Genomic DNA, 24,433 nt, shown 5'->3' with positions numbered 1-24,433 from the left:
TCAAGGATAATGGAATGTTTTCCTCTGTGGTGTGGTTTATACAGGATAATGGAATGTTTTCCTCAGTGGTGTTGTTTATCAAGGATAATGGAATGTTTTCCTTGTGGTGTGGTTTATCAAGGATAATGGAATGTTTTCCTCTGTGGTGTGGTTTATAAAGGATAATGGAATGTTTTCCTCAGTGGTGTGGTTTATCAAGGATAATGGAATGTTTTCCTCTGGTGTGGTTTATAAAGGATAATGGAATGTTTTCCTTGTGGTGTGGTTCATAAAGGATAATGGAATGTTTTCCTCAGTGGTGTGGTTTATCAAGGATAATGGAATGTTTTCCTTGTGGTGTGGTTCATAAAGGATAATGGAATGTTTTCCTCTGTGGTGTGGTTTATAAAGGATAATGGAATGTTTTCCTCTGGTGTGGTTTATCAAGGATAATGGAATGTTTTCCTCTGTGGTGTGGTTTATAAAGGATAATGGAATGTTTTCCTTGTGGTGTGGTTTATCAAGGATAATGGAATGTTTTCCTCTGTGATGTGGTTTCTAAAGGATAATGGAATGTTTTCCTTGTGGTGTGGTTTTTAAAGGATAACTGAATGTTTTCCTCTGTGGTGTGGTTTATAAAGGATAATGGAATGTTTTCCTCTGGTGTGGTTTATAAAGGATAATGGAATGTTTTCCTCTGTGGTGTGGTTTATCAAGGATAATGGAATGTTTTCCTCTGGTGTGGTTTATCAAGGATAATGGAATGTTTTCCTCTGTGGTGTGGTTTATCAAGGATAATGGAATGTTTTCCTCTGGTGTGGTTTATCAAGGATAATGGAATGTTTTCCTCTGTGGTGTGGTTTATAAAGGATAATGGAATGTTTTCCTTGTGGTGTGGTTTATCAAGGATAATGGAATGTTTTCCTCTGTGGTGTGGTTCATAAAGGATAATGGAATGTTTTCCTTGTGGTGTGGTTTATAAAGGATAACTGAATGTTTTCCTCGGTGGTGTGTGTGTGCTTTTTTGGTCGCAGTTGTCGGTGAAAGACGAGAATCTTCCTCAGACTGCGGTGTTGGTCGAGTTCAAGTCCCTGACTGTGACGGCGCCCTCTAGAGACAAACCACGCCACTACCAGGGAAACAACGGCTCCAGCACCAATTTCAAACGCTTCCGCAAGGTCTGTCTGTCTGTCTGTCTGTCTGTCTGTCTGTCTGTCTGTCTTCCCTTCTGAAGTGGAACTGACCGGGCGATGGCATGTTGTCTAGTACACTGGTTCCCAAACTTCTCGTGTCAAGGACCCCCAAATTCACACTAATTCAGTATTTTAGCCGTGACGTGAGCGCCCCCTCCTGAGATACTTCAGTATTTTAGCCGTGACGTGAGCGCCCCCTCCTGAGATACTTCAGTATTTTAGCCGTGACATGAGCGCCCCCTCTAGAGAGATACTTCAGTATTTCAGCCGTGACGTGACCGCCCCCTCCAGAGATACTTCAGTATTTTAGCCGTGACGTGAGCGCCCCCTCCAGAGATACTTCAGTATTTCAGCCGTGACGTGAGCGCCCCCTCCAGAGATACTTCAGTATTTTAGCCGTGACGTGAGCGCCCCCTCCTGAGATACTTCAGTATTTTAGCTGTGACGTGAGCGCCCCCTCCTGAGATACTTCAGTATTTTAGCCGTGACGTGAGCGCCCCCTCCAGAGATACTTCAGTATTTTAGCCGTGACGTGAGTGCCCCCTCCTGAGATACTTCAGTATTTTAGCCGTGACGTGAGCGCCCCCTCCTGGGATACTTCAGTATTCTAGCTGTGACGTGAGCGCCCCCTCCTGAGATACTTCAGTATTTTAGCCGTGACGTGAGCGCCCCCTCCTGAGATACTTCAGTATTTCAGCCGTGACGTGAGCGCTGTGACGCTCCGTCGGACTAAATCTGAGACGAAAACAACCACGAAAGTCTCATTTTACCGCTTTCCTCGCAACAACAAAGCTGCTGCTCTCCCAAATCTGGCTGTGACAGGCCGTCTGCCCCACACTGAATACTATCGCCATTTTATTTCATTGTGTCAACTAAATCCTCCTTAACACTAGCGCGTCGGAGCGGTCAGGCTGACCGATTTTGAAATTTTGAAGTGGATTTTCTTTGCCCATGAAGTCCTGAGAAAGTTCCCCTTGCATGACTTTTTCTAAATGTTCGATTCAAACCATCTCTGTTTTTTTTTTCATCTGAAACGTTTTGGAAATATGATTTTAGACATAATTCTACTAAAATGTCTGCTCTTTTGCGGTCCGTGGGACCGCTCTTAGAGCCCTCACCCTTTCTCCCCCACAAGCCGTGCTGTTCACACCTTCCTCCCGGCTGGAGACGGGCATTGTTCAAGCTAATGTGTCATTTGCATTCCAACCTACATGTGGAAGTCCACATGTAGGCAAACTTACATTACAAACTTACATAAACTAAATGTTGTTTTAGATGTTATATTTCTTATATGCGGTTTGCAGAAATAACGATGTCTGACTTTATTTCTCGAAACGGAAAAAGAAATATGGTGTGTGGTATTGTTTCCACCAAGCGCATAGCTCAATAGATATAAATACATGTTGACTATACACGCCATCTTTAGCATAATTATGTTATAATTTATGTTCATGGATCCAAGTAAACAGACATTGTTTTTTTTTACTACGGTACAAATTTGGTTGATTCAATACAGAAACGAGACGGTAAGATGCGCTGATATGAAATGCGCGACATAGGAACGTGGTATGGTACAGAAACTAGCTATAGCTAGCGCTATATTGAATATATAGCGCTCACATCGTCACTATAATTATAGTTTGGTAAACTGAAATGAAAAAGAAAATAACTTTTCTGCACGCGACCAGTGGAACTGATTTCCACGCATCACGGCTCTCTTTTTTCTCTCTCCCTCCCTCTCTCGTGGAGAGGGAGAAAATATCCAAGTAACTGACGGTGAGGTATGCGGAAGTGCATTTTAGATAACGCTGTAGCACTATTTGTGGCGGTGATGCGTCACATGACTTGATCTATCCTATGGTGTATATATAAACCGTGCTGCTGCTACGGATCTCTCTGCTGGCACAATAAATCAAATATATATAAATGACATCGATCATAGGCGGCGGCTAGGCCAGGCTTAGCCTTCCCAACAATTATGCTGGGTATTTTTAAAATATATATAGGCTAATATGTGGCTAGCCGGCCGCTCCCAAACTCCCAACTCCTTTGTCTGTAGCCTAAACTTTTCTGATTTGCACGCACGCACGCACAGCTGTCGCGCATATTCATTTCATATATCAGCGCATCAAAAATATGGTGAAATATGGTGTGTTGACTGACTGGCGTATTGTTTCCACCTATCTATTGAGCATAGCTAAATAAATACATGTTGAAAAATAACTTTGAGTTGTCCTGTCGAGTTGAAACGCTGCCTTGAATTAGTTGGAATGTGACATTTAGAAGACAATGGCAAGTCGTCAACCCCCCGCCACGGGGGGAGAGGTGTGAAGAGATGCAGGGAGAGAGTGGCCAATGGAATTGCACGAAAAACACCGGTCAGCCTGACCGTTAGCCGTCATAGTAGTAGTGATTTTAATTCAGACATGCTAGTGTTAATGCAAACTAGATTCAACATACTCAAGTCTGCAAACATTCTAAATATGCCCCCGAAATATTTTACTGAGCAAATGGACTGTTACCACCTTCAATAATAATGATAATAATAGTCTTTATTGTCTCCACATCATATATTTTCTTTGTCATGGACACTTGTACAAAACATTAATAATTCTACTCGAGTTGGCTTCCTTTCTGAAAAATAACGTCATTGTAAAAAGATTCACGCGTTTAGATATTCTATTTACAATGAGATGCGGACGGGAGCTGGTGCCACTTAACCTGACTCCGCCAGATGGGGCAGCAGAGAGTACACTGGGTTCCCCCTCCTGCTCCCATCTGGGAACTCTCAGGCAGACTTGATGCCCGGCCACAAAACGGCCTGGCCAATCAGCAGCAGCTAGAGGCGGGATAGCTGCTGCTGATTGGCCAGGCCGTTTAGTCATGGTGATGTTGTGGCCTATTGAGTGGTCTATTCAACATGATTAGGTGATGTAATGGTGATGTTGTGGCCTATTGAGTGGTCTATTCAACATGATTAGGTGATGTAATGGTGATGTTGTGGCCTATTGAGTGGTCTATTCAACATGATTAGGTGATGTAATGGTGATGTTGTGGCCTATTGAGTGGTCTATTCAACATGATTAGGTGATGTAATGGTGATAGGGTTAGGCCTATTGCAGGTTTTCTCAACGTTTTTGTCTGGGGACCCCCAGAAATGCTATGGCCATGTCTTGCGCCCCTCCCCCCTCCCCACCGCGAATGTAAACTGACTGCAAAAATAACCTTATAATAGAGAAAATACAGAATACTGAAACCATATTTAATCATTAACCCATTAAGACCTGCGTAGCTACGAGCTTGTAGATCTGCTATTTTTCAACAGCTAAAGTATAACATAATATAATGCTTAAAACACCAAAAGGGGGGTGTACTATGTAAACTCTAAATTTCCATTTTCCAGGGACCCACGGGTTGAGAACCCCTGGCCTATTGAGTGGTCTATTCAAGCACTTTTGACCAGTTGCAGAAGATGAATAAGAAGGCCAGGCATGTCCTTATTTGACTATCATTTTATTAAAAAAAGTAGTGGTAGCATGGCTGTATAAAAGCAGGTACATTATTTGAATGAGTTGTATATATGGAGGGACAACATCTTGCTCTTCAATGAGCTCCGTTCTTTTATAGTGAGTAAAATGTTCAGAGGTCAACATGTGTCCACAAAATACACTGAACCCTGACCTGTGTGTCTCTTTCCAAAGTGTATTGTTCTCACACACAAGTACACAATTATACTGTTTGTTTAAAAATCATGTACTGTTATTGTACTGTTCTCTACTCTATATAGTACTGTTTGATATTGTATTGAGTACAGTATAACAGCAACATAATAATAAAACATGCAGGGTCAGATGTATACGCAGAAATACATAATGTAGATAGATTGATGCAATGGGGAAAAAAACATCAACATGACAGAAGACAAGATGGTCTCTAACAGACTCCAACACAGGTCACCACCATAAAGATGGTCTCTGACAGACTCCAACACAGGTCACTACCATAAAGATGGTCTAACAGACTCCAACACAGGTCACCATCATAAAGATGGTCTCTAACAGACTCCAACACAGGTCACCACCATAAAGATGGTCTCTGACAGACTCCAACACAGGTCACTACCATAAAGATGGTCTCTAACAGACTCCAACACAGGTCACCACCATAAAGATGGTCTCTAACAGACTCCAACACAGGTCACCACCATAAAGATGGTCTCTAACAGACTCCAACACAGGTCACCACCATAAAGATGGTCTAACAGACTCCAACACAGGTCACCACCATAAAGATGGTCTCTAACAGACTCCAACACAGGTCACCACCATAAAGATGGTCTCTAACAGACTCCAACACAGGTCACCACCATAAAGATGGTCTCTAACAGACTCCAACACAGGTCACCACCATAAAGATGGTCTCTAACAGACTCCAACACAGGTCACCACCATAAAGATGGTCTCTAACAGACTCAAACACAGGTCACCACCATAAAGATGGTCTCTAACAGACTCAAACACAGGTCACCACCATAAAGATGGTCTCTAACAGACTCCAACACAGGTCACCACCATAAAGATGGTCTCTAACAGACTCAAACACAGGTCACCACCATAAAGATGGTCTCTAACAGACTCAAACACAGGTCACCACCATAAAGATGGTCTCTAACAGACTCAAACACAGGTCACCACCATAAAGATGGTCTCTAACAGACTCAAACACAGGTCACCACCAGAGAGTACACTGGGTTCCCCCCTCCTGCTCCCATCTGGCCACAAAACGGCGGAGTCAGGTTAGGTGCCACTTGGACCCGGACGTAACGTAGCACTACAAAAAAAAACGTCGGACTTAAATACTGAATTAGCCCGCAGACCCCCATTTGAATAGATATGACAGGGACCCCCATAAGAGAAGATATTTTTTTACGGCTCTATAGCAGTGATTCTCAACCCGTTTAATTGCAAGGACCCCCTTGAAATTAAACGGGTTACCCTTATGGGTCTGTAACTCTGAGAGTGTACAAATGGAACCAAATGGACCCTTATGGGTCTGTAACTCTGAGAGTGTACAAATGGAACCAAATGGACCCTTATGGGTCTGTAACTCTGAGAGTGTAACACATGGAACCAAATGGACCCTTATGGGTCTGTAACTCTGAGAGTGTACAAATGGAACCAAATGGACCCTTATGGGTCTGTAACTCTGAGAGTGTACAAATGGAACCAAATGGACCCTTATGGGTCTGTAACTCTGAGAGTGTACAAATGGAACCAAATGGACCCTTAAGGGTCTGTAACTCTGAGAGTAAATGGAACCAAATGGACCCTTATGGGTCTGTAACTCTGAGAGTGTACAAATGGAACCAAATGGACCCTTATGGGTCTGTAACTCTGAGAGTGTAACAAATGGAACCAAATCCATTTGGTTCCGTTTGTACACTCTCACAGTTACAGACCCTTAAGGGTCCATTTGGCTCCAAACTTTAGCTGGGGACCCCCTGGAACTCCCTCAAGGACCCCTGGGGGTCCCCGGACCACTTGTTGAAAACTTCTCAGCCCGTGACCCAAACTAGTGAAAATAGCCGATCTTCAAGCTCACAAGGCATCTCTTCGCGGCACGTTGTGAGCTTGTAGATTGGTGTGTGTGTGTGTTCATTTGGTGTGTGTGTATTCATCAGGTTCGTGTGTATTTGGTGTGTGTGTTCATCAGGTTCATGTGCATTTGGTGTGTGTGTTCATCAGGTTTGTGTGTATTTGGTGTGTGTGTGTTCATCAGGTTCATGTGCATTTGGTGTGTGTGTATTCATCAGGTTCGTGTGTATTTGGTGTGTGTGTGTTCATCAGGTTCGTGTGTATTTGGTGTGTGTGTATTCATCAGGTTCGTGTGTATTTGGTGTGTGTGTTCATCAGGTTTGTGTGTATTTGGTGTGTGTGTATTCATCAGGTTCGTGTGTATTTGGTGTGTGTGTTCATCAGGTTTGTGTGTATTTGGTGTGTGTGTGTTCATCAGGTTTGTGTGTATTTGGTGTGTGTGTGTTCATCAGGTTTGTGTGTATTTGGTGTGTGTGTGTTCATCAGGTTTGTGTGTATTTGGTGTGTGTGTTCATCAGGTTCATGTGCATTTGGTGTATGTGTATTCATCAGGTTCGTGTGTATTTGGTGTGTGTGTTCATCAGGTTTGTGTGTATTTGGTGTGTGTGTGTTCATCAGGTTTGTGTGTATTTGGTGTGTGTGTTCATCAGGTTCGTGTGCATTTGGTGTGTGTGTTCATCAGGTTTGTGTGTATTTGGTGTGTGTGTGTTCATCAGGTTCGTGTGCATTTGGTGTGTGTGTTCATCAGGTTTGTGTGTATTTGGTGTGTGTGTGTTCATCAGGTTCGTGTGTATTTGGTGTGTGTGTGTTCATCAGGTTCGTGTGTATTTGGTGTGTGTGTTCATCAGGTTCGTGTGTGTGTGTGTGTGTGTGTGTGTGTGTGTGTGTGTGTGTGTGTGTGTGTGTGTGTGTGTGTGTGTGTGTGTGTGTGTGTGTGTGTGTGTGTGTGTGTGTGTGTGTGTGTGTGTGTGTGTGTGTGTGTGTGTGTGTGTGTGTGTTCATCAGGTTCGTGTGCATTTGGTGTGTGTGTTCATCAGGTTTGTGTGTATTTGGTGTGTGTGTGTTCATCAGGTTCGTGTGTATTTGGTGTGTGTGTGTTCATCAGGTTCGTGTGTATTTGGTGTGTGTGTTCATCAGGTTCGTGTGTGTGTGTGTGTGTGTGTGTGTGTGTGTGTGTGTGTGTGTGTGTGTGTGTGTGTGTGTGTGTGTGTGTGTGTGTGTGTGTGTGTGTGTGTGTGTGTGTGTGTGTGTGTGTGTGTGTGTGTGTGTGTGTGTGTGTGTGTGTGTGTGTGTGTGTGTGTGTTCATCAGGTTCGTGTCTCTGGAGCTGAAGACAGAGGTATCATTGGAGCTTCAGACCTGCTGGTTTACAACAGGAGCTCCAACGCAGAGCTGGACGAGTGGATGAGAGACGTGGCCGAGGTACACACACACACACACACACACACACACACACACACACACACACACACACACACACACACACACACACACACACACACACACACACACACACACACACACACACACACACACACACACACAGGACACATTTTAACACCCCTAGTGGATGAGAGACATGGCCGAGGTACACACACACACACACACACACACACACACACACACACACACACACACACATGGGACACATTGTAACACCCCTAGTGGATGAGAGACATGGCCGAGGTACATGGGACACATTTTAACACATTTAGACCTGAGGACGATTCTACAAATGTCTTCTAAATCCTGACAGTTTTCTGAAAAATCGTTCTCAAACGTTTTCTTGTCAAGGACCCCAAAAATTATATGTAATATGCCGCCGACCCCCATCTGAAAATATGTTGTTCCAGGGACCCCCTCAGAAGCAAAGATTTGAGTTAAAAACTGAAACTCTGAAAGAATATATATTCAAAGATTTGAGGCACATTTTCACGATTTTTCAAAAATAGCAGATCTACAAGTTCATAGTGCGGCACTCGGTGCCGCGCTATGAGCTTGTAGATCTTCTATTTTTCAACAGCTACAACATAACATAATACAACACCAGAAGGGGTTCCCGCCTAAAATGGGTTAATCCATGTTTTGATCGGATCGCATCGGTAGCTGCGTTCTCGTTACAGTCAAAGTGGGACACCTAGTGGCCGTGGCCATTTTGAAGATGCGCGCGCATCCACGTGCACTCTACACTGCGTGAAAAGAGGAGTTAACGGGCAATTATGGACACTGTATTTTGTCCGTAAACCTCAAGTTTAGCAGCAAATACAGTTAATATACGGTAATATACAGGTGTGATGGTACAATTACTAGATTTGCCCGTAAACCTCAAGTTTAGCAGCAAATACAGTTAATATACGGTAATATACAGGTGTGATGGTACAATTACTAGATTTGTCCGTATAACCTCCAGTTTAGCAGCATATACAGTTAATATACGGTAATATGCAGGTGTGATGGTACAATTACTAGATTTGTCCGTATAACCTCCAGTTTAGCAGCATATACAGTTAATATACGGTAATATGCAGGTGTGATGGTACAATTACTAGATTTGCCCGTAAACCTCAAGTTTAGCAGCAAATACAGTTAATATACGGTAATATACAGGTATGATGGTACAATTACTAGATTTGTCCGTATAACCTCCAGTTTAGCAGCATATACAGTTAATATACGGTAATATGTAGGTGTGATGGTACAATTACTAGATTTGTCCGTATAACCTCCAGTTTAGCAGCATATACAGTTAATATACGGTAATATGCAGGTGTGATGGTACAATTACTAGATTTGCCCGTAAACCTCAAGTTTAGCAGCAAATACAGTTAATATACGGTAATATACAGGTGTGATGGTACAATTACTAGATTTGCCCGTAAACCTCAAGTTTAGCAGCAAATACAGTTAATATACGGTAATATACAGGTGTGATGGTACAATTACTAGATTTGTCCGTAAACCTCAAGTTTAGCAGCAAATACAGTTAATATACGGTAATATACAGGTGTGATGGTACAATTACTAGATTTGCCCGTAAACCTCAAGTTTAGCAGCAAATACAGTTAATATACGGTAATATACAGGTGTGATGGTACAATTACTAGATTTGTCCGTATAACCTCCAGTTTAGCAGCATATACAGTTAATATACGGTAATATGCAGGTGTGATGGTACAATTACTAGATTTGTCCGTATAACCTCCAGTTTAGCAGCATATACAGTTAATATACGGTAATATGCAGGTGTGATGGTACAATTACTAGATTTGTCCGTATAACCTCCAGTTTAGCAGCATATACAGTTAATATACGGTAATATGCAGGTGTGATGGTACAATTACTAGATTTGCCCGTAAACCTCAAGTTTAGCAGCAAATACAGTTAATATACGGTAATATACAGGTATGATGGTACAATTACTAGATTTGTCCGTATAACCTCCAGTTTAGCAGCATATACAGTTAATATACGGTAATATGTAGGTGTGATGGTACAATTACTAGATTTGTCCGTATAACCTCCAGTTTAGCAGCATATACAGTTAATATACGGTAATATGCAGGTGTGATGGTACAATTACTAGATTTGCCCGTAAACCTCAAGTTTAGCAGCAAATACAGTTAATATACGGTAATATACAGGTGTGATGGTACAATTACTAGATTTGTCCGTAAACCTCAAGTTCAGCAGCAAATACAGTTAATATACGGTAATATACATGGTGTGATGGTACAATTACTAGATTTGTCCGTATAACCTCCAGTTTAGCAGCATATACAGTTAATATACGGTAATATGCAGGTGTGATGGTACAATTACTAGATTTGTCCGTATAACCTCCAGTTCAGCAGCATATACAGTTAATATACGGTAATATACATGGTGTGATGGTACAATTACTAGATTTGTCCGTATAACCTCCAGTTTAGCAGCATATACAGTTAATATACGGTAATATACAGGTGTGATGGTACAATTACTAGATTTGTCCGTATAACCTCCAGTTCAGCAGCATATACAGTTAATATACGGTAATATACAGGTGTGATGGTACAATTACTAGATTTGTCCGTATAACCTCAAGTTCAGCAGCATATACAGTTAATATACGGTAATATGCAGGTGTGATGGTACAATTACTAGATTTGTCCGTATAACCTCAAGTTCAGCAGCAAATACAGTTAATATACGGTAATATACAGGTGTGATGGTACAATTACTAGATTTGTCCGTATAACCTCAAGTTCAGCAGCATATACAGTTAATATACGGTAATATGCAGGTGTGATGGTACAATTACTAGATTTGTCCGTATAACCTCAAGTTCAGCAGCAAATACAGTTAATATACGGTAATATACAGGTGTGATGGTACAATTACTAGATTTGTCCGTAAACCTCAAGTTCAGCAGCAAATACAGTTAATATACGGTAATATGCAGGTGTGATGGTACAATTACTAGATTTGTCCGTATAACCTCCAGTTCAGCAGCATATACAGTTAATATACGGTAATATGTAGGTGTGATGGTACAATTACTAGATTTGTCCGTATAACCTCCAGTTCAGCAGCATATACAGTTAATATACGGTACCGACCAGGAGAACATCCGGTGAAGACGCCACACACAGCATTTTGTCATCCGGTTACGGATATTTGGCTCTTCATAATAAGGGTTGCGTGTGATGGCAATACACGATGAATAGATTACTTAATCCTGGCGGGAAATGGTTAACTGTGCCTTTTCATATCTATATAAAGGGATTTAAAAAATGGATCACGGATTTGGCAGCCTACTGGTGTTAATTAAGAAAAAGGATTTGGCAGCCTACTGGTGTTAATTAAGAAAGGATTTGGCAGCCTACTGGTGTTAATTAAGAAAAAGGATTTGGCAGCCTACTGGTGTTAATTAAGAAAAAGGATTTGGCAGCCTACTGGTGTTAATTAAGAAAAAGGATTTGGCAGCCTACTGGTGTTAATTAAGAAAGGATTTGGCAGCCTACTGGTGTTAATTAAGAAAAAGGATTTGGCAGCCTACTGGTGTTAATTAAGGATTTGGCAGCCTACTGGTGTTAATTAAGAAAAAGCAGCGAATTAATTTGAGAGGGAGACCTGAGGCCAATTGACCTATAGCTAAGCCCCTCCCCAAACTGCTATGGTCCAATCACAGCTAAGCATAACATGGGTTAGACAAACCTCTCCACCAATAGTTTTCCTATATGATAAAACATTGTTTTAAAAGAAAAATGCCACGCACATATTTTTCCAGTGCATATGGCAGGCCTTGTTGACGGATTTGGAAGAGATTTTGAAGGTCTCGTTCCAAAAATGAACCAGTATTTAATGTGTAAAACCCATGATGTTTACATTGGAATGAATGAGCCCGACTGGAAAGTGTCCAAGTGGGAGTGTCTAAGTGGGAGAGGGCGGGGCTTAGCTAGAGGTGAATTCCACAAATGCCTTCTAATCTAAATCAGAACGTTTTCATGCCGAGGACGCCCCTCATTGATATGTATTTGGCCGCGGACCCCCCCCCCCCGCGCGGACCCCGCGGACCCCCCGCGGACCCCCCGCGGACCCCCCGTGGACCCCGCAGCATTGGAAAGGCCCCCCAGAAGAGAAGATTTGTGTTAAAACCAAATTATTGTGTGTGTGTGTGTGTGTGTGTGTGTGTGTGTGTGTGTGTGTGTGTGTGTGTGTGTGTGTGTGTGTGTGTGTGTGTGTGTGTGTGTGTGTGTGTGTGTGTGTGTGTGTCAGGATGACCGGCAGAACAAGAATGATGAGAACCTAGGAGACGATCTCTTCAGGTGAGTTTTGGTTTTCATCTCTCTCTCCGTCTCATGTAGGCTCCATTGAGTATAATTGTACTTGACGATGAATCCATCCATCCATCCATCTTCAACCGCTTATCCGTAGTCGGGTCACGGGGGCAACAGCTCCACCAGAGAGCTCCTCCAGACTTCCCTCTCCTCCAGAGCAACATTAGTGACTTCCTCCTCCTGGGGGACCCCGAGGCGTTCCAACTAAGGCCAGATAATCGTCACACAAATCCTTTTTTAAAGATTGTAGTAATTAGAAGTTCACAGCGCGCGGTGTGATAGACGGTCTGTGGGACATGTCCCACCGGTACGTGGGACATGTACGCGCGCCACCGAGTGGCGCGCTACGAGCTTGTAGGTCTGCTATTTTTGAAAAATCGTGAAAATAAAAATAAAAAAACAAAATCTTTTTTTTTTTTTTTTTTTTGAAAATAATTTGGGGACCCCCTAAAATAATTTGGCGACCCCCGAGGGGTCGCGACCCACGGGTTGAGAACCCCTGGTTTAGAGCAGCAGCAGCGTAACGACAACGACAACAAGCTGTTGCCTATTTAGTCGCTAATGAAACAAAACACAGATTATTATAGGGATTATTATTATTTCATGTCAAAACATCCCAGTATCAGACGGTGATGTAACCCAGGTAAAGTACACACTGCATGTTTAACCCATTTTGGACTGAGGTCGATTCCAAAAATGTCTTCTAAATCCTAATTTCTTTCTGAAAAACCCATGTTTCTACATGTTTCCGTGGTGCTCAACCTTTTCCATGTCAAGGACCCCCAGAATTATCTCTATTATTGGGCCACGGACCCCCATCCCCCCCAGAAGCAAATATTTTAGTTAAAAATGTTCGCTCTGAAATATATATTCAATGATTTGCGCCACATTGTAACGATTTTTCAAAAATAGCAGACCTACAAGCTCGTAGCGCGCCACTCGGTGGCGCGCTATGAGCTTGTAGATCTGCTATTTTTCAACAGCTAAATTGTAACATAATGTTTAAAACACCAAAGTGCCGGGATTTCTTTCATGACCATCAAGTAGTATTTATTGTTTTTCATTCATCACTTCAGCCTTGTTTTCACGATTCATCCAATCAGAATTCAGCTTTACATACCTGCGTCATCACGGTTGCCAGGGCAACGGTGGTGATGTAAGCTGGCCCTGAGGCCGTCCTGTTTTCTCTGGCTAAGCAGAAACTCACTGTGTGTGTGTGTGTGTGTGTGTGTGTGTGTGTGTGTGTGTGTGTGTGTGTGTGTGTGTGTGTGTGTGTGTGTGTGTGTGTGTGTGTGTGTGTGTGTGTGTGTGTGTGTGTGTGTGTGTGTGTGTGTGTGTGTGTGTGTGTGTGTGTGTGTGTCCGTCCGTCCAAGAGAGAGACGGACAGATAGGCCCTCATTTATCAACCGTGCGTACGCCAAAATATGGGTGTACGCCGAAATTACCGCAATTTTCGGCATTTATCATTTGCGCCAACGTTTGATTTTGAACTTGAGCCAAGACAAAAACCACGTCTGGTCGGGAGCTGTCGTACGCTTTGTCCTCACCTGTTTTTCTGTCGTAGAACAGCGGAGCAGCATTGTTTGACCAGCTGAGAGGCTGTCACAGGCATCGAAACATATGTATTCACTCCTAAAATGTTTATATAAAACTGTATGTATATGGGCTAAATGTAAAAAAGAAAAAAAAAGTAAAGGAATACATCAACGATGTGTCTTTGTGTCATATGAAATTAGTAGGAGATTTCCAACTTTACAAGCAAGCAATTAAAATCGCGCATTTAAAAACAATGTTGCAAGTTAGATGCGAAAGCCATTTAAACAGTGTTTTGCATGATGAGCGCATACATGCGAGGATTTGGGCTGTCTGTGCTGAAATATTTCCATGACGGGACGTTGGAGATTATAGTACAGCGCTGCAGCTGCGGAGAGTCCCAACATGGGTAGCCTACTGTAGCCGAATCTACAGCAGGCCGATGTCTTTCTGGAGTTACAGTATGTGCAATCTCCTCCTCGTTTAATAAACCCGACGCGTCGCTCGAATGCCAAATGTGTCGTGCCAGCGCAAGTGGGAACGCATCGGAGATAGTATAGGCTAACCCAGCCTGCAGCCCACCACCACCACCACCACTGTCCAGTGCATGCCACATGAGGCTACGGTTTTGGCTTCAATATTCATATAATTGATTTGACAGTTGACAGCCCAACCACTGCAGCGACTGCGAGGCAATTTAAATCGTCGAACGTGCTGGTCAGTTGATCACGGTGTCACGGACGGACCACAGTGATAGAGAGAGACAGACAGGACAGGAGGAGCACCTATGCAAAACAGCAGCGTGTGTGTGCCTATTTGTTATTTAATTCATGGTTCACAGGTTCAGGTTTTCGTTCACTAATATTTCTTGTTGTATATTAAATTAAAAATACTTTAATAATTGAATATACAACTAACAACACACAGTGACAGTTGCTTGCAAATTGCGATATGTGCGTGCATGCGTGCGGGGGGGGGGGTGAGGCGGACAGGGGGGAAGCGAAGCGAGAGGAGAAACAGACAGGGTAGGCTACAGCTTTATTTAATTCATGCAGGTTTATTTATTTAAGATACAACAAGTTGCAAGTTGCGTGTGCGTGCGTGCGTCTGTGTGTGTGTGTGTGTGTGTGTGTGTGTGTGTGTTTGTGTGTATGAGAGGGGGCAGAAAGGCAACTTATGCAAGCGAGGGGAACTTTATTTTTCCTGTAACCATGGTTTCCAGGTCGTATTGCAGTTGTTCATGTCGCAAAAACGAGGGCGAGGCTTGATTTCATAGGGCGTGCCAGATAGATTTCAGCCGTCACATTTATTAACGTCGGAACGAAATTAAGGAAGAAACAGCTGTCTGCGATCACTTTGTAAATGCCGACCCGACGTGGGTGTACTACGAATCCTACACTCGAATTTGGGGCAGATTTTACACTCGATTGATAAATGAGGGCCATAGTGTGTATTTGGGAGAGAGAGAGAGACAGTTGAGGGGAGAGAGAGAGAGAGAGAGATGGTGTCTGTTTAGGTGAGTAGCTGTGCATGTGTGAGAGAGATGCTTTGTCTATGTGTGTGTGTGTGTGCGTGCGAGTGCGTGAGAGAGATTATGTGTGCGTGCGCTGTGTGATCACTGCACCAGCAGTGTTTTATCCAGTCATGCGTGTTCAGGGAACCGTGCGTGCGTGTGTGCCTGCGTGTGTGCCTGCGTGTGTGCCTGCGTGCGTGTGTGTGTGTGTGCGTGCGCGCTGAGCAGTCATGCATGTTCAGCGAACAGCTTCTGCCGCTAAAGAAAACAAGAGCTTTTATTTTTTTGGCGTTGGGGGCGGGGCTCAAAGCGAGGCGTCCCCCCCCCCCCCCCCCCCCCCCCCCCCGCTGGAAGGATGTTTGGTTTAACCCGCTTAGACCATTCTACAAATGTCTTCTAAATCCTGACCGTTTTCTGAAGAACCCCATGTTTCTATATCAGTGGTTCTCAAACTATTTCATCTCAAGGACCCCCAAAAATATCTGTAATTGGCCGCCGACCCCCATCTGAAAATATGTTGTTTCAGGGACCCTCCCGGGAAGCAAAGATTTTATTTAGAAACTTTCTCTGTGAAAGCATGTATTCAAAGTTTTGGGCCACATTGTCGTGATTCTTTCAAAACTAGCAGATGTACAAACTCGAGTGCCGAGCTATGAGCTATGAGCTTCTAGATCTATGAGCTATGAGCTATGAGCTTATAGATCTATGAGCTATGAGCTATGAGCTTATAGATCTGCTATTTTTCAATAGCTAAAGTATAAAATAATACACCAAACACCAAACGGGCTTCCCGTCCAGAATGGGTTAAGAGCTGTTCAAACACTGCCCCATGTTTTACAGCACTTAATTCCCCCCCATCCCCCCCCCCCCTTTTATTTTTTACTGCTTTCTCCAAATGCCACCAAGAACACTGAGGAATGACTGGGCAGGGATTTAGAGGCTCCAATGCAGGCCCAGGTGTCACCAGCATGGATGTAGAAGCTCCAATGCAGCCCCAGGTGTCACCAGCAGGGATGTAGAAGCTCCAATGCAGCCCCAGGTGTCACCAGCAGGGATGTAGAAGCTCCAATGCAGCCCCAGGTGTCACCAGCATGGATGTAGAGGCTCCAATGCAGGCCCAGGTGTCACCAGCAGGGATTTAGAGGCTCCAATGCAGGCCCAGGTGTCACCAGCAGGGATTTTGAAGCTCCAATGCAGGCCCAGGTGTCACCAGCAGGGATTTAGAAGCTACAATGCAGGCCCAGGTGTCACCAGCATGGATTTAGAAGCTACAATGCAGGCCCAGGTGTCACCAGCATGGATTTAGAGGCTCCAATGTAGGCCCAGGTGTCACCAGCATGGATGTAGAGGCTCCAATGCAGCCCCATGTGTCACCAGCATGGATGTAGAGGCTCCAATGCAGGCCCAGGTGTCACCAGCAGGGATTTAGAGGCTCCAATGCAGGCCCAGGTGTCACCAGCATGGATTTAGAGGCTCCAATGCAGCCCCAGGTGTCACCAGCATGGATTTAGAGGCTCCAATGCAGGCCCAGGTGTCACCAGCATGGATTTAGAGGCTCCAATGCAGCCCCAGGTGTCACCAGCATGGATTTAGAGGCTCCAATGCAGCCCCAGGTGTCACCAGCAGGGATTTAGAGGCTCCAATGCAGGCCCAGGTGTCACCAGCATGGATTTAGAGGCTCCAATGCAGGCCCAGGTGTCACCAGCATGGATGTAGAGGCTCCAATGCAGGCCCAGGTGTCACCAGCAGGGATTTAGAGGCTCCAATGCAGGCCCAGGTGTCACCAGCAGGGATTTAGAGGCTCCAATGCAGGCCCAGGTGTCACCAGCAGGGATTTAGAGGCTCCAATGCAGGCCCAGGTGTCACCAGCAGGGATTTAGAGGCTAAAATGCAGGCCCAGGTGTCACCAGCAAGAACTGAAACTAAGGCTGCAAAATATATCGTTATCGAGATGTGAACATATGCACAATATCAGTATCGCAGAAAGGCAACGGTATCGCGATATATCGATACTGTGTGTGCGTGCGTGCGTGCGTGCGTGCGTGCGTGCGTCTAGTTAGCAGTTTCTTCCCCCAAACCAAACCATCAGGACACTGAATGCTCTCACCATATAATTTGCCCCCGAGGCCAACATCCTGAGAGATGAATAGAACTGTATCTATATTGACTGCTCTCTTTACTGTAATGTTTTACAAGGCTTTGCCTCTTTTCAATGTGTCTATTGTTTCTAAATGTGAAGCATCATGATTAGATGAGACCAATAATTAGTATATTAGTCCTTCATTTATTCTGACCCCTCCCTGAAAAGGCCTATATCGCTGTCCTGACCCACGTATGGATAATTAGTCTGGGCTTAGACTGTTATTCGTCTCAACTGCTCAGGTTGTGGAGAACAATATTTCGCTCCCCTGTATGCCCAGTGTACATTGTGGAAGTGACACTAAAATCTGATTGTGTGCGTGCGTGTGTGTGTCCTTGTGTGCGTGTGTGTGTGTGCGTGCGTGCGTTGTGTGTGCATTGTGTGTGCGCGCTTGTGTGTGTATAGGTACAACCCCAGCACAGGAAGGAAGAAATAGGAGAGGAGCGGAGAGGAGAGGAGAGGAGAGGAGAGGAGAGGAGAGGAGAGGGAGCGCCGGCAGGGAATGATCCAGACGTCACTCTGCTACAATGGTTCTCAACGTCTTCATGTCAAGGACCCCCAAATTGACACTAATTGGCCCCACAACCCCCCCCCCCCCCCCCCCTTTTGAAAAGATATATTTTTTTTTAATTTCAAGGACCCCCCCCCCCCCCCCCCATTAGATGCATTACGCCCCATGTAATGGCATTTCTATCTCTGGGACCCCCATTTTATATTGCAAAGTCAGCGTTAATGTAATTCTGAGAGTGTATTTGTGCACACCGGTTGGAACCGGTGGAAACCAGTTCAGAACCAGTTCTTAGTCCATGAGCCAGACCTCCAACATTGGAACATTAATTATGAATTGAGTGGCAAAACCATAACATATTACATTGTTTATAGGATCAATATAAGTCAATTAATATTATGATAACCCTTCCACAGGAGTAGCTTTTTCATATTTAGATTTTTTTGCATAGTTTCCTATATAATTGCATATTTCAAGTTTTACGATTTCTAAAACAATAAATCATTGTCTTTGTGTAAGTAATAAACTGGGGAAGGTTCATGGCGATATCAATTTAATCTAGGTATAGTTTTGCACACTCAATTCATAATTAACGTTCCGATTTTGGAGCTCTAAAAACCACAAAGAACTGAACCGGTTCTCAACCGGTTGTAAAAGGGACCTCAGAGTTACAGACCCATAAGGGTCCATTTGGTTCCAAACTATCATTTAGCTGCAGGACCCCCTGGAACTCCCTCAAGGACCCCCTGGGGGTCCCCGGACCCCACTTACTTATGTCAGGCACACTGTACTACAGTTCAGAAAGACCGTTCTGAAAACATCTCCAGACTAAAGACAATAACACGCACGCACGTGTGCACACACACACACACGCACAAACACAAACACACGCACACATGTGCGCGCACACACACACACGCACACACACACAGTGTGAATAGTTTGATATTCGCTGCACACAAAGCATAATACAGTAAAAACAAAACAAAAAAGTGAAATTCTTAAAAATGTACTTGTCAATTTTGCCAAAATAATGTTCAACAGTACATGCTGTGGGTCGTGTTTGATCACTGTGTTAACATGCTGTGGGTCGTGTTTGATCACTGTGTTAAAAAAAATGTTTAAAAAATATATCTTGTTCTTTTTTTTGATAATAACTCGATTATGATGTTACGTCCCCACCAGAGAGGTCCAGGTGTTATTTGTAGTTGTTACGTCCCCACCAGAGAGGTCCAGGTGTTATTTGTAGTTACGTCCCCACCAGAGAGGTCCAGGTGTTATTTGTAGTTGTTACGTCCCCACCAGAGAGGTCCAGGTGTTATTTGTAGTTGTTACGTCCCCACCAGAGAGGTCCAGGTGTTATTTGTAGTTGTTACGTCCCCACCAGAGAGGTCCAGGTGTTATTTGTAGTTACGTCCCCACCAGAGAGGTCCAGGTGTTATTTGTAGTTGTTACGTCCCCACCAGAGAGGTCCAGGTGTTATTTGTAGTTGTTACGTCCCCACCAGAGAGGTCCAGGTGTTATTTGTAGTTGTTACGTCCCCACCAGAGAGGTCCAGGTGTTATTTGTAGTTGTTACGTCCCCACCAGAGAGGTCCAGGTGTTATTTGTAGTTGTTACGTCCCCACCAGAGAGGTCCAGGTGTTATTTGTAGTTGTTACGTCCCCACCAGAGAGGTCCAGGTGTTATTTGTAGTTGTTACGTCCCCACCAGAGAGGTCCAGGTGTTATTTGTAGTTGTTACGTCCCCACCAGAGAGGTCCAGGTGTTATTTGTAGTTGTTACGTCCCCACCAGAGAGGTCCAGGTGTTATTTGTAGTTGTTACGTCCCCACCAGAGAGGTCCAGGTGTTATTTGTAGTTGTTACGTCCCCACCAGAGAGGTCCAGGTGTTATTTGTAGTTGTTACGTCCCCACCAGAGAGGTCCAGGTGTTATTTGTAGTTGTTACGTCCCCACCAAAGAGGTCCAGGTGTTATTTGTAGTTGTTACGTCCCCACCAGAGAGGTCCAGGTGTTATTTGTAGTTGTTACATCCCCACCAGAGAGGTCCAGGTGTTATTTGTAGTTGTTACGTCCCCACCAGAGAGGTCCAGGTGTTATTTGTAGTTGTTACGTCCCCACCAGAGAGGTCCAGGTGTTATTTGTAGTTGTTACGTCCCCACCAGAGGTCCAGGTGTTATTTGTAGTTGTTACGTCCCCACCAGAGAGGTCCAGGTGTTATTTGTAGTTGTTACGTCCCCACCAGAGAGGTCCAGGTGTTATTTGTAGTTGTTACGTCCCCACCAGAGAGGTCCAGGTGTTATTTGTAGTTGTTACGTCCCCACCAGAGAGGTCCAGGTGTTATTTGTAGTTGTTACGTCCCCACCAGAGAGGTCCAGGTGTTATTTGTAGTTGTTACGTCCCCACCAGAGAGGTCCAGGTGTTATTTGTAGTTGTTACGTCCCCACCAGAGAGGTCCAGGTGTTATTTGTAGTTGTTACGTCCCCACCAAAGAGGTCCAGGTGTTATTTGTAGTTGTTACGTCCCCACCAGAGAGGTCCAGGTGTTATTTGTAGTTGTTACATCCCCACCAGAGAGGTCCAGGTGTTATTTGTAGTTGTTACGTCCCCACCAGAGAGGTCCAGGTGTTATTTGTAGTTGTTACGTCCCCACCAGAGAGGTCCAGGTGTTATTTGTAGTTGTTACGTCCCCACCAGAGGTCCAGGTGTTATTTGTAGTTGTTACGTCCCCACCAGAGAGGTCCAGGTGTTATTTGTAGTTGTTACGTCCCCACCAGAGAGGTCCAGGTGTTATTTGTAGTTGTTACGTCCCCACCAGAGAGGTCCAGGTGTTATTTGTAGTTGTTACGTCTCCACCAGAGAGGTCCAGGTGTTATTTGTAGTTGTTACGTCCCCACCAGAGAGGTCCAGGTGTTATTTGTAGTTGTTACGTCCCCACCAGAGAGGTCCAGGTGTTAGTTGTTACGTCCCCACCAGAGAGGTCCAGGTGTTATTTGTAGTTGTTACGTCCCCACCAGAGAGGTCCAGGTGTTAGTTGTTACGTCCCCACCAGAGAGGTCCAGGTGTTATTTGTAGTTGTTACGTCCCCACCAGAGAGGTCCAGGTGTTATTTGTAGTTGTTACGTCCCCACCAGAGAGGTCCAGGTGTTATTTGTAGTTGTTACATCCCCACCAGAGAGGTCCAGGTGTTATTTGTAGTTGTTACGTCCCCACCAGAGAGGTCCAGGTGTTATTTGTAGTTGTTACGTCCCCACCAGAGAGGTCCAGGTGTTATTTGTAGTTGTTACGTCCCCACCAGAGAGGTCCAGGTGTTATTTGTAGTTGTTACGTCCCCACCAGAGAGGTCCAGGTGTTATTTGTAGTTGTTACGTCCCCACCAGAGAGGTCCAGGTGTTATTTGTAGTTGTTACATCCCCACCAGAGAGGTCCAGGTGTTATTTGTAGTTGTTACGTCCCCACCAGAGAGGTCCAGGTGTTATTTGTAGTTGTTACGTCCCCACCAGAGAGGTCCAGGTGTTATTTGTAGTTGTTACGTCCCCACCAGAGAGGTCCAGGTTTTATTTGTAGTTGTTACGTCCCCACCAGAGAGGTCCAGGTGTTATTTGTAGTTGTTACGTCCCCACCAGAGAGGTCCAGGTGTTATTTGTAGTTGTTACGTCCCCACCAGAGAGGTCCAGGTGTTATTTGTAGTTGTTACGTCCCCACCAGAGAGGTCCAGGTGTTAGTTGTTACGTTCCCACCAGAGAGGTCCAGGTGTTATTTGTAGTTGTTACGTCCCCACCAGAGAGGTCCAGGTGTTATTTGTAGTTGTTACGTCCCCACCAAAGAGGTCCAGGTGTTATTTGTAGTTGTTACGTCCCCACCAAAGAGGTCCAGGTGTTATTTGTAGTTGTTACGTCCCCACCAAAGAGGTCCAGGTGTTATTTGTAGTTGTTACGTCCCCACCAAAGAGGTCCAGGTGTTATTTGTAGTTGTTACGTCCCCACCAGAGAGGTCCAGGTGTTATTTGTAGTTGTTACGTCCCCACCAGAGAGGTCCAGGTGTTATTTGTAGTTGTTACGTCCCCACCAGAGAGGTCCAGGTGTTATTTGTAGTTGTTACGTCCCCACCAGAGAGGTCCAGGTGTTATTTGTAGTTGTTACGTCCCCACCAGAGAGGTCCAGGTGTTATTTGTAGTTGTTACGTCCCCACCAGAGAGGTCCAGGTGTTATTTGTAGTTGTTACGTCCCCACCAGAGAGGTCCAGGTGTTAGTTGTTACGTCCCCACCAGAGAGGTCCAGGTGTTATTTGTAGTTGTTACGTCCCCACCAGAGAGGTCCAGGTGTTATTTGTAGTTGTTACGTCCCCACCAAAGAGGTCCAGGTGTTATTTGTAGTTGTTACGTCCCCACCAGAGAGGTCCAGGTGTTATTTGTAGTTGTTACGTCCCCACCAGAGAGGTCCAGGTGTTATTTGTAGTTGTTACGTCCCCACCAAAGAGGTCCAGGTGTTATTTGTAGTTGTTACGTCCCCACCAGAGAGGTCCAGGTGTTATTTGTAGTTGTTACGTCCCCACCAGAGAGGTCCAGGTGTTATTTGTAGTTGTTACATCCCCACCAGAGAGGTCCAGGTGTTATTTGTAGTTGTTACGTCCCCACCAGAGAGGTCCAGGTGTTATTTGTAGTTGTTACGTCCCCACCAGAGAGGTCCAGGTGTTATTTGTAGTTGTTACGTCCCCACCAGAGAGGTCCAGGTGTTATTTGTAGTTGTTACGTCCCCACCAGAGAGGTCCAGGTGTTATTTGTAGTTGTTACGTCCCCACCAGAGAGGTCCAGGTGTTATTTGTAGTTGTTACGTCCCCACCAGAGAGGTCCAGGTGTTATTTGTAGTTGTTACGTCCCCACCAGAGAGGTCCAGGTGTTATTTGTAGTTGTTACGTCCCCACCAAAGAGGTCCAGGTGTTATTTGTAGTTGTTACGTCCCCACCAGAGAGGTCCAGGTTTTATTTGTAGTTGTTACGTCCCCACCAGAGAGGTCCAGGTGTTATTTGTAGTTGTTACGTCCCCACCAGAGAGGTCCAGGTGTTATTTGTAGTTGTTACGTCCCCACCAGAGAGGTCCAGGTGTTAGTTGTTACGTCCCCACCAGAGAGGTCCAGGTGTTATTTGTAGTTGTTACGTCCCCACCAGAGAGGTCCAGGTGTTATTTGTAGTTGTTACGTCCCCACCAGAGAGGTCCAGGTGTTATTTGTAGTTGTTACGTCCCCACCAGAGAGGTCCAGGTGTTATTTGTAGTTGTTACGTCCCCACCAGAGACGTCCAGGTGTTATTTGTAGTTGTTACATCCCCACCAGAGAGGTCCAGGTGTTATTTGTAGTTGTTACGTCCCCACCAGAGAGGTCCAGGTGTTAGTTGTTACGTCCCCACCAGAGGTCCAGGTGTTATTTGTAGTTGTTACGTCCCCACCAGATAGGTCCAGGTGTTATTTGTAGTTGTTACGTCCCCACCAAAGAGGTCCAGGTGTTATTTGTAGTTGTTACGTCCCCACCAGAGAGGTCCAGGTGTTATTTGTAGTTGTTACGTCCCCACCAGAGAGGTCCAGGTGTTATTTGTAGTTGTTACGTCCCCACCAAAGAGGTCCAGGTGTTATTTGCAGTTGTTACGTCCCCACCAGAGAGGTCCAGGTGTTATTTTGTACGCATTATTGGCTATTTCCCCTTCCATAAGCCCACAATGAATTGAATTGAATTGCATTGAATGTAATTGCATTGAATTGAATGGGGCATTGGAGTGTTGTGCTAATTCACTTATTTCCATCGCTCAAAAATCAATCCTATATCCTCTCTTCGTAACGTCAATAGCATCCCAAGCTACACACTTTACTACTTATTTAGATGGAAATAAGCGAATTAGCACTAAAACCCCCATTGAGGGCTTATATTAGCACTAAAACCCAACCCCCATTGAGGGCTTATATTAGCACTAAAACCCAACCCCCATTGAGGGCTTATATTAGCACTAAAACCCAACCCCCATTGAGGGTTTATATTAGCACTAAAACCCAACCCCCATTGAGGGCTTATATTAGCACTAAAACCCAACCCCCATTGAGGGCTTATATTAGCACTAAAACCCAACCCCCATTGAGGGCTTATATTAGGGGAAATAGCCAATAATGCACT

The 24,433-nt window shown here is 44.6% G+C and overlaps 1 protein-coding gene across 3 annotated transcripts in view; it reads left to right on the top strand.

Moving 5' to 3' along the window:
• Positions 1 to 19,378, top strand: part of LOC306924545 (nibrin-like) — a 58,975-nt gene extending 39,597 nt beyond the window's left edge. For 2 of the 3 annotated variants that reach the window (XM_079503104.1, XM_079503102.1), the window contains exons 15-18: positions 1,014 to 1,157; positions 8,077 to 8,187; positions 12,523 to 12,572; positions 18,176 to 19,378. In XM_079503104.1, the coding sequence (XP_079359230.1) occupies positions 1,014 to 1,157; positions 8,077 to 8,187; positions 12,523 to 12,572; positions 18,176 to 18,206 (336 nt within the window). In that variant the 3' untranslated portion in view covers positions 18,207 to 19,378. The remainder of the gene's footprint in view (positions 1 to 1,013; positions 1,158 to 8,076; positions 8,188 to 12,522; positions 12,573 to 18,175) is intronic. The other variant, XM_079503103.1, reaches the window with a different exon arrangement.
• The last annotated feature ends 5,055 nt before the right edge of the window (positions 19,379 to 24,433 follow it).

The sequence above is a fragment of the Electrona antarctica genome (genome assembly GCF_951216825.1).
Source record: "Electrona antarctica genome assembly, chromosome: 6".
In the NCBI taxonomy this organism is placed as follows: domain Eukaryota; kingdom Metazoa; phylum Chordata; class Actinopteri; order Myctophiformes; family Myctophidae; genus Electrona; species Electrona antarctica.
Note: the sequence above shows the minus strand (reverse complement) of the source record. Positions and strands in the feature narration are given on the sequence as shown.